Raw genomic sequence first — 10,206 nt, 5'->3', positions numbered from 1 at the left:
GGTTTGATTGGCTAAGAAATGGTCCCGATTGGAAAGCAGGGGCGGGCCAAGAAAACTGGGGCGGAGCGCTCAGGGGAGGAGCTGGGCAGGGCGGAGCTGGGACGGCGTCCTCCAGTGCTCTGAGCGGACCTGATGGGCGGGACAGCGAGCGTCTGGGCCCGAGCGCTCGGGGCCTGGCTCCCGCGGGCGGGGCCCGGGCGGACCTCGGCCTCGTCGCTGGTGACCGGTCGCCTGACGGGGCCCCTCCCCTGGCCCGCCCCATCAGGTTTATCTTGTGACCGCGGCGTCCACTCCTTGCTTCCTCGAGCCTAGAGCCTGGTTAACCACCATGCGCTTCCTGACTGCTGCGTTCCTGCTCCTGGCGCTCGGCGCCGCCGCGGTCCAGGCCGAGCCGGTGCGGTTCAAGGACTGCGGTGAGCCCCGGGCCGGCCCCAGGGTCCCGCCCCGCGCTGCCACCTCAGGCTGGGTTGGGGTGGGATCCTCGGACGGCCAGGCTCAGCCTCGGACCCGGGGGCTTCTGGGGGGAGAACGTGCTGGCCTCGAGGCAACTCGGCCGCACACAACTTTGTGTCTCTCCTTGGGACGCGTGTTTTGGGGTCCCTGGGCCTCTGTCCTAAGTTTCAAGTTTGTGGGGCGGACAACAGGTCGGGATCCAGGGGGTGAGGGTGCAGACTTCCTCCGGCTTCTTTTGCTTTCTTATTCCCTTTTGCTGACAAGACGCAAGTCAGTTCCCCTCCTCTGTTCTATTCTTACTACTGAGGGCTTCCCCTGTCACACATTCTCGGGATTCTAAGTCATTTTTTTCCTCCTACGAAATGCATCGCGTTTCCAGTCGCGGCTTATGACCCTCAACTGCCTCTCGCGCTGCGGTCGCACTCTGTTGGAAAATAACAAAGGGGGCAGTGGACGCATCCGGCCATGGTCTATAGAAGTCATTGTGGAGACTGACTCAGTGGTGTTGGGAGGTGGGGCGGAGCGGGGGGGGGGGGGGGGGGTGGGGCGTGAAAGGGACGGGAAACCGATCTTGCAGAATACCTGAGCAGGAAGGAGGCTTGGAGCTCTTGTAGTCAATCATTGACTTCCTGCCTCCTTCGCTAACTTACCCGAAGGCATAGGCAGAAGAGAACCGGAATATGCCGAGAGCAGTCCCTGCTCAGTAGCTAGGAAAGAAGTACAAAACGTTCCTGGGAAAGGTATTATAAAAAATAAATAAATAAATTTAAAAAAAACTATGCATGGATTTCAAAAATGTTTGCACCCAAACTATCTTTTAATTGCTGTTTTCCCATGCAGTTTTTTGAAGTGCACTCATACGTGTTGAAAAAGTGAATGAGTGAGTGGGTACTCTTTCCACGGCATCTTCAAAATGTGTGTGGAGACATAAGTAAAATCCTGGGCTGGGGCAGGACTGTCTAAGGACTAGACTCTGCCGGGCCGTCCCACCCAACTGGGAGGCCGGCACTTGAAAAATGCTATTTTTGCCTCATAGTACTGCCTTTTCCTCCACTAAACTCAGTGTCTATGTGTGGAGGAAGACACTGTATTAACTCATCCGGTCCTTAGACTCTGTTACAGATGAGACTGAGGCACTAGCCCATGGGAGCCAAGTAAGCAGTAGGAAAGTGGTAGGTCTTTGTGAGCTTCAGGTTTCTGAGGGAACATTGAAAAAAACCAATCCAGAAGTCGTTAGTCATTTGAAAGGGGAAGGTACACACCTGGGGGAAGAATTTCTCCAAGGGAAGGGGGCGGCTGCTACAGATTCTCAATTTACTTTCGAATTAGGAAATACAAGGTGACAACATCCGCACCCACATCAAAAGTCTCTGTGGGACTTCCCCTGCTGTGAGATTTCCTGAAGTGGTGGTGCCCGCAGAGCCTCTTAGACTTCAGTTTTGCAATGTTTGAGGGTACAGCTAAGGAGTTTGTTCTGGTGGCATTTGAAGTCCAAGAACAACATGGTAGCTAAAAACCAGGAGGAAAGGACTGTGAGTGGCGCCTTTTGCTTCGTTCCTGCCGGGTCACGGGACCTGTGCTTGCAAGAAGCGTGTAGAAACCGGACAACTCAAAGCCTCCACATCAGCACCGATTTCTAACAGGTTGTTGATTCAAGGTCAGCATAGATATAGATAGATATTTTTTCCTGTCCACAAATGATGGGATGGAGTAGAAGAGTGCTTCTCAAACTGTTTTGTGTGCTTAGAATGTGCACAGCTTGAGAACTGTGCAGTGTTGGAGGAGCAGGCTGGGGGGCTGGGGGGCTGCAAGGGCTTACTTACAGGCATGGCTGGAGCCAGTCTCAAGATCCCCAATAGGGGGTGGCGTTCGGTGCTGTGCTTGGGATACCTGCACCTCATGTCAGAGTGCCTGGGTTCCAGTCCAGCTTCCTGCTAATGTGCACCCTGGGAAGACAGCAAGCCGTGGCTCGGGGACTTAGGTCCTTGCCACCCCCGTGGGAGACCCAGATTGAACTCTTGGTGCCTGGATTTGGCCTGACCCAGCCCTGGCTATTTTGAGCATTTCGGGAGTGAACCGGTGGATGGAAAATCTTTCTTTCTCTGCACCCCCACCTCGCCACCTTTAAATAAAATGGGGGAGAAAAAAATTACAAACGGGAACAGGAGCACTAGACTTGAGCCTTGCTTGTGCCACTTTAAAATCCTGGGTTGGCGTGGAAGCATTTCTGATCCAGCCCTCGCAGGACACAGAGCAGGGCTGCTGGCTCTTTGTCCTTCCTAATTTACTCCATTCGCCTTCATCGTATATGAATAGCTTATAGCTCCTGTTAGAGAAAGCGGAAGTTCAGAAACTTGTAGAGAATGTGTAGGTTACCCCTGGGTGCCCTCTTCTTCCTGTTGGAGGACTCCCGAACTCAACAGAGCTGGTGAGTGATAAGTTTCGAACCTGCCTGGAAACAACAGTAGAGGTCAGATGAGTCCTGTTTCTGACTTTTCCCGGTGCCTTGCTACTTCTGACCCTCAGGGAGTACTGGCAAGTGAATTATTTCCAGCAGTGATGGAGACCAAGACCACAGGAGTGCTTCAGGGCAGAAGGAACCTAGACTCAGGTGGCAGGGTCGGGCCTCACTGCAGCTGCCCCTTCTGCTGTTTGTGCTAACTGACCCTATTTGGAGTTAGGTCTGATTTGGGCCCTACGGTTATAGGGAAGCCACAGAAAGACCATGACCTCTAAGCTCATCTTCAACTGTTGGAAAAAGCAAGGTCCTAATAACCTAGTTAGGGGGGCCAGGGTTGTGGCTTAGGTTAAGCTTCCACCTGTGACGCCAGCCTCCCATATGAGTGCTGGTTAGAGACCCCTGATCCAGCTCCCTGCTAATGCACCTGGGAAAGCAACAGAAGACGACTCAAGTGCTTGGGCCCCTGCATCCGCATGGGAGACCTGGAAGAAATTCCAGGCTCCTGGCTTTGGCCTTGGCCCAGCCCTGGCCATTGCGGCTGTTTGGGAGGGAACCAGCACATGGAAAATTCTCTCTCCCTTTCCCTCCTCATCTCTCTGTAACTGTGCTTTTCAAATAAATGAAAACAAACAAACAAACCTGGTTAAGGTTTGAGGTACTGCCTTTTATTTTTAAAACCAGAATATTTTGTGACTCACAGGTTTTTTTCCCCCACAAAGAACATGGCTAAAGAAAACATAGAAGTGCAGTGGGGCTACTGTGTGCTTCTCTGTTTAGAAATGCAAGCCTTGGCGTAACATGTTAAGCTGCCGCCTGCAATGCAAGCATCCCCTGTGGATGCCTGTTCGAGTCCTGGCTGTTCCACTTCTGATCCAGCTCCCTGCTGATGCGTATGAGAAAGCAACAGAGGATGACCCAAGTGTTTGGGACCCAGAAGAAGCTCCTAGCTCCTGGCTTTGGCCTGGCTCAGCCCTGGCCATGCGGCCATGCCATTTGGGGAGTGAGCCAACGGATGGAAGATCTCACTCTATTGCTCCCTCTCTCTCTCTCTCTCTCTAACTCTGCCTTTCAAATAAATCTTTTAAAAAGGGTCATTCCCAGTTCGGAGACCGTAGGAGCTTCCTCTGCGAAGGGGGTAGGACCTCAGAAATTCTGTAGTCTGCTTGTTTGCAAGCGAATGGAATCAGTGGAAGCTGAAAAGCCAGGCCTGGGTACCCTGAAGGTCCTGTTTGGCCCGTATCTGTAACGGCGCATACAATGTGGGCAGATGAGATTTCATCACTGAAGTCTCCGAGGGTCTGGGGGGAGGGTCTGGGGGTTGAACCTCTCGGAGGACAGCAGTGAGGGGCAAAGGTGTGAAACCGCATCAGGGGACCCGAAAGGGCTCTGTGTAGCTGAGTTTGAACCTGGGTCTTCCCCAGAGGCCTCACAGAGTGGTCACCCTGGAATTCCGTGGGGGTCTCCTTCCATTTGTCACTCTGGCTACAAATTCGAAACTTCCCTCCTGTTCCAAGTCCGGCTGACCCACAGAGTCCTGGGTCTACCCTCTTCAGGCCGTGTGATCTTGGACAAGTCACAGCCATCTTTCCAAGTCCTGAGACAAAGCCAGAAACCCCAGTGTTGTGCGCCTTCTTTCCTACAAGTGCCTCAGATTTTCCCGGTCCTTGCTGCCCAAGACACAAGTTCCATAGTTTCTGAGAACAGATGACCCAGGAACTCCGAACTCCTGGAGCCAGGAGCTCCATAGAGGTCCTGTCGGTCCTAAGAGCCGGCAGACTTTCCAGCAAACGGGAACAGATCCCTAACTTAGCGCTTGCGAAGCTGCTGGGGCTCCCTCCGTGGAGTCCTGCCTCTGCTTTGCCTTCCAGAGCGTCAGTTCTCCGGCACAACTTTGACTACTTTTGCATGTGCTTCTCTGCTAGAAAATGAATGTGGAAGTTGGAGTATTTTAATTAACAAGAAGGAAGCAAGCACCTTCCAGGTTTGGGGTTGAGCTCTGAGCCCTTACGATTAAGAATGGGAGACGAGGATCTGGGAACATTTGGAGTTTCTTCGTTGTAGTTTAGCCCCTTTCTATGACCTTGTATGGGCATGGCCTCTGGGTACTTGGCTTGACAAATATTAACACCCACCAGCTCCCTTTCCGTCTGATTTACAGGCTATGATTTTAGGGGTGAGAGGAATCGGGGTTCTGCGTTGTCATGTAGACTCCCTCCCTTGTCAGGAAAGCAGCCGTCTCAGAGAACAGAGCACCTTCCCACGAGGTGGGGGTGGCGCCTCCTTGGTGGAGTTTCCCTGCAACTCCAATTCACTCTCCTTTGCTTCAGGTTCCGAAGCTGGAGTTATCAAAGAAGTCAATGTGAGCCCATGCCACGTGCAGCCCTGCGAGCTGCAGAAGGGACAGTCCTACGGCGTCAACGTCACCTTCTCCAGCAGTGAGTAAACTCGGGAGTATTGCCATAAGCACGAGAATGGGGGACGGGGGAGGTGGGGGGCTGGTGCGCGGCGTTCTGTGACCTCCCTGCCAATCTGCAAAGCTAGGATTCGTTACGCCATCGGCTGCTGCTCTCGTGCTGGGCTCCAGGTGCCCGTTCCCCAGCGTCCACGGCTGCCGGACTCCCTTTAAGCAGGCAGCGCGCTGGCTGTGTGTTCCCGGGTTAGAGCACCACGTTGGGTTTTCCCGGTGCTATCTTGGCCCCTATTGCACAGCAGGTGTTTATGGGATGTCAGCCCTGTTTGGCTACAGGCTTCAGAGCGTTAATGCAGACTCCAAGTCTGCAGACTTTGAAAACTTCAGAATGTTCTTTTCAGCAATAAACCTTTCCGTTATTGTCCACGTTCTGAAAATAAGGGTGCCTCTAATACTGAACAGTCTGCAGGGTCTGAGGACCCACCGGACCCTCGGGAAACCAGGACTTGGCTGAGGTCGTTTATCCAGGTAGCTGTGATGTTCCTGAGAAACTATGAAAGGCAGGAAAGAGCAACACGGAGTTGGGAGCCAAAAAAACCAGCTCCTGCCCATTGCTCCTTTCTGCATCATTCAATGGCTGCTCATGGCTGAACACCTGCGCTGCGCTCACCATCAACCCTAACTACAAGCAGAAACAGACCCTAGGAATCAGGACACACAGGCTCCACAGTCTGCCGTTCGAGCAGTGCTGTTGCCTGAGAGTGTGTCTGAAGATTTGGCTCGGAGTCTGGACACGGGCTCTTTTCTTCACCCTCTCGCTGGCTTTTTCCTCTTAGATGTTCAGTCTAAGAACAGCACGGCCGTTGTGCACGGCATCCTGTTCGCGGTTGAAGTTCCCTTTCCCATTCCTGAGCCCGACGGCTGCAAGAGCGGGATCAGCTGCCCCATCCAGAAAGGCCAGACCTACAACTACATGAACAAGCTCCCAGTGAAGAACGAGTACCCCTCGGTGAGTGCCGCTGAGTGCCCCCGGCCGGGAGAGCCTTGTGGTTGGGGGCTCCTCTGCTTTACGGGGAGGGGGAAGAAGTAGGTGCGAGGGTTAGGAATCGCGGGCGAGGGCAGGTTCTTCTTCCTGCGTGCATTTGTTCCGTCACACTAGCCTAATGCTGCCTTCTTGCACAGGGTATTCCGCTGGAGTCTCGTGGCCACCTATGCAAGCTGATATTCTTTCTAGTTTACAGATACTGTTGTGTGATACGGACAGAGTCCGCTCCACCAAGAAATGCCACATCCTAGGTTTAGAGCCAGCTCTTGTGATCTGAAACCTGTGCAGTATTAAAAGGTTATCACAGAGTTGAAGATCCAGGCTGTCTCGGCATTGTCATCAGAGGATCCTGGCTTCCCCACTGAATGTGGCATCAGGACAGCCAGAGTTTGCTGACGCTGTGACAGAGAGGTGGCTCCTCCCCACTCCCTCTCCAGCCCCCATCTTCACCTCTGACCCCCTGCCCCTTGACCTGCTGTTTTTTCCACCGAGCACTAAAGATAGGTATTCTGATACGAATAGAGAAGCCAAGGAATTGATTTTTTTTTAAAGATTTATTTATTTACTTGAAAGTCAGAGTTACACAGAGAGAGAAGGAGAGGCAGAGGGAGAGAGAGGGAGTCTTCCATCCACTGGTTCACTCCCCAGTTGGCTGCGATGGCCGGAGCTGCACAAATCCGAAGCCAGGAGCCAGGAGCTTCCTCCAAGTCTCTCACGCGAGTGCAGGGACCCAAGCACTTGGGCCATCTTCCACTGCTTTCCTAGGCCATAGCAGAGAGCTGGATCTCTGTGTCTGGTGGAGCAGCCGCCCGACACGGGAGGCTTAACCTGCTACACCACCTACATGTGCAGGCCCCCAGCACAACTTTCAAGAAGCTAGGTATCATTGTCATGCAAATACTGCATTGTGAAGAAGCATTTGAGTACAAAAGAGAGGTGGTAACTAGTGCCCAGAGAGCTGACTTTGTCCTCATAAGAAGGAACTGCAGGACCCAGCGTTTGGCCTGGTGGTTAAGGCTTCAGTTGGACCCACCTTCTACATCCAAGTGAGTCCCAACTCCACTTCCAACTCCAGCTTCCTGCTATGCACACCTTGGGAGGCAGCCCTAATGCTTCCAGTGGTTGGGTCACTGCCACCCACAAGGAACAGCTGGACTGAGTGTCTGGCTCCCAGCTTTGACCTGGCCTGTCCCTACCTAGCCTTTGTGGATATCTGGGGAGGGACCCAGCAGACAGGAGTGTGTCTGTGTGTCTGTGTCTGTCTTTCTGCCTCTCAAATAAAATTTTAAAAGGATAGAAACAGTACAGTATCAGTGAGTCAAGAATTAGAGCAGCTCAGAACATGAGTTTACCAAGGCAAGGCAAGGCAGGCATTTCCTGAGCGAACAGTTTAAGGAATTCAGCCGAAACTATTGCTGCACAGATGGTTGTCCTTGACATCGCTCAACAGCCTACACCTCTTCAGCTCATCCTTTGACACCACTTTGACATTTCTTTGTACAGCTAACAAGAGCGTTTCCTTATACATAAGAATCTAAGTTTACTTCTCTGCTCTTCATGGTTGCGGTTGGGAAAAGCTGGATCAGGTTGACATACGGGAGAGACTGTTTACATGTAAAGTTGTTATTCATGCAAGGTGTTGTTTACATATGCAAGTCATCTGAGAGGGACAAGAATGCTGTAGAAATTATATTTGATCACAGGGAAGTTGCGTGGTGTTGCTAACTGTCATTAAGGCCACGCCTGAGCGGAGCGGGCATTTGATGGCAGGATTTAAGGGGAGTGTGAGGAACTGGGCAGTTGATTGCCCTTTAGACCTAGGACACACAGTGAAGCCAGTTATGGCTGAAGTCAATTGCCAGCTTCATGTTTCCCTATTCTTGTTCTCTTTCTCCAGATAAAACTGGTGGTGAAGTGGGAACTTAAGGATGACAAACAGAGAAACCTCTTCTGCTGGGAAATCCCCATCGCGATCGTAGCCTAGAGCCTGGAGCTGCTTGATGGCCGCATGTCTGTCTGGGCGTGCGAGGGCCAGGGCGGAGGGAGGGAAGACATCAGACCTGAAGCTTAATCCATGCCCCTGGATGAAAGGAATCGCAAGATGCTGCTTCCTGCCTCTCCACGTCCAAAAGCATCTAAGACCCTATTTCCTGAGCTCAGAACTGTTGCCTTACGAGAGAGAGGGAGAGGGAGGCTGTTGGGATAAGGCGGGCCCAACCAGGCAGCGCCTGAGGGGATTGCTGTGGGGCTGTCAGGTAGCTCGCCCTGTGGGTCCTGGCCGCGGGGGATGGTCCCCAGATCCTCCCTCCAGCTGGGCCGTGTCTCTGAAGGCTCCTGTTCTCTAAGTGCCTCGTGGAGTCAGCACCTCCGACTCCGACGGTGCAGCAGCCGTGACTTCTCCCACCCTGGTCCAGGAACTGGGTGCAGAGGGGGTTTCAGCAGTCAGCCCTGCGCGGCTGCTTTTCCGTGGTGGTGTCGTCTCTTCTTCTGTCTAGGTGGTTTTCATTAAAGACAGCACTTGGTTAGCTGGTGTTTTGTTTGTCTTTTTTTTTTTTTTTTTTTTAAAGAACATGAACTTGTGGCCTCTTTCTGTAGCTGGACATGTGTAGCTTTGAGTAAATAAAGTCCTGTCAGGCTTGTCTTCATTTGGCCTGGGGTCACCTGCTTCCTTCGGACAGAGCTCATCCCCTAGGCCTGTGGATGCCAGCACCCAGCTCCATGGTCCCAGCGGCCCCGCTGAAAACCCGGCTCTTTCTGAAGTGACCTTTTCCGCCATTTTTCCCAGTTAGACCTTACCTGTCTTACACAAAATGACCTTGTTTTTCTTTTTTTTTTTTTTTTTTTGACAGGCAGAGTTAGATCATGAGAGAGAGAGAGAGAAAGGTCTTCCTTTTCCGTTGGTTCACCCCCCAAATGGCTGCTACGGCCAATGCTTCTCCTGGTCTCCCATGGGGTGCAGGGCCCAAGCACTTGGGCCATCCTCCACTGCACTCCCAGTCCACAGCAGAGAGCTGGCCTGGAAGAGGAGCAACCGGGACAGAATCCGGTGCCCCAACCAGGACTAGAACCTGGGGTGCCGGCACTGTAGGCGGAGGATTACCCTATTGAGCCGCGGTGCCAGCCTACCTTGTTTTTATTTATTTTACACAATCGCGTCCCACCCAACACAACTGAAAAGCAGCCATGAAAGCATTCAGCACACCCAGCTGAACACTGCTGATACTGGACAGGTAGAGGACGATCCGGGTTACGGGTTGGGAAGAGGCGTGGTGACTTGGGAACCCTCTGCCGTGATGGGGAAAGCCTGGAAGGTTAAAAGTGAAACGGAGGGGCAGAAGTTTAGGCTAGCAGTTAGGATACCCGCGTCCACACTGGCGCACCTCGGTTCCATGCCTCCTCTGGCTCCTGACTGCGGCTCCCTGCTAATGCAGACCCTGGCAGGCAGCAGGGTTTCTGCCACCCCTGTGGGAGACCTGACTGGAGTTATCAAGCCTCGGCCTCGGCCTCCGCCCAGCCTTCGCTGTTGCAAGCATCGAGGGAGTGAACCAGCAGGTAGGTGCTCGCTCGCTCGCTCTCTGAAATTAATTTTTTAAGAAGATAAAATGCGAAGTTGTAGCAAGCCATGGCTAACTTGATGAAATCTTGGTGTCTCCTACAGTTAAAGCACAAGCATGATTATGAGACATGTATTTTTCTGTTTCTGTCACCAAAGCTTCAGTGCCTGCCCCCAAAGCCAAATTAAAATAATGAGGACAAGATCTGGGGGTAAAGGAATGAGAATAATCTATTGATAGAAGAGAGAGTGACAGACCTCTGGTCCCTAGAACTGCCACTCTG

The 10,206-nt window shown here is 52.6% G+C and overlaps 1 protein-coding gene across 1 annotated transcript; it reads left to right on the top strand.

The window, feature by feature from the left end:
• The first annotated feature begins 67 nt into the window (after window positions 1–67).
• NPC2 (NPC intracellular cholesterol transporter 2) lies at window positions 68–8,894 on the top strand. Its single transcript, XM_002719582.5, has 4 exons — window positions 68–413; window positions 5,242–5,349; window positions 6,161–6,333; window positions 8,267–8,894. Exons 1-4 carry the CDS (start codon window positions 329–331, stop codon window positions 8,351–8,353), a joined length of 453 nt encoding a protein of 150 aa, XP_002719628.1. The 5' UTR covers window positions 68–328; the 3' UTR covers window positions 8,354–8,894.
• Window positions 8,895–10,206: the final 1,312 nt, after the last annotated feature.

The sequence above is a fragment of the Oryctolagus cuniculus genome, chromosome 20 (genome assembly GCF_964237555.1).
Source record: "Oryctolagus cuniculus chromosome 20, mOryCun1.1, whole genome shotgun sequence".
NCBI classification, from domain to species: Eukaryota; Metazoa; Chordata; class Mammalia; order Lagomorpha; family Leporidae; genus Oryctolagus; species Oryctolagus cuniculus.
This window is presented reverse-complemented; position numbering and strand designations above follow the sequence as displayed.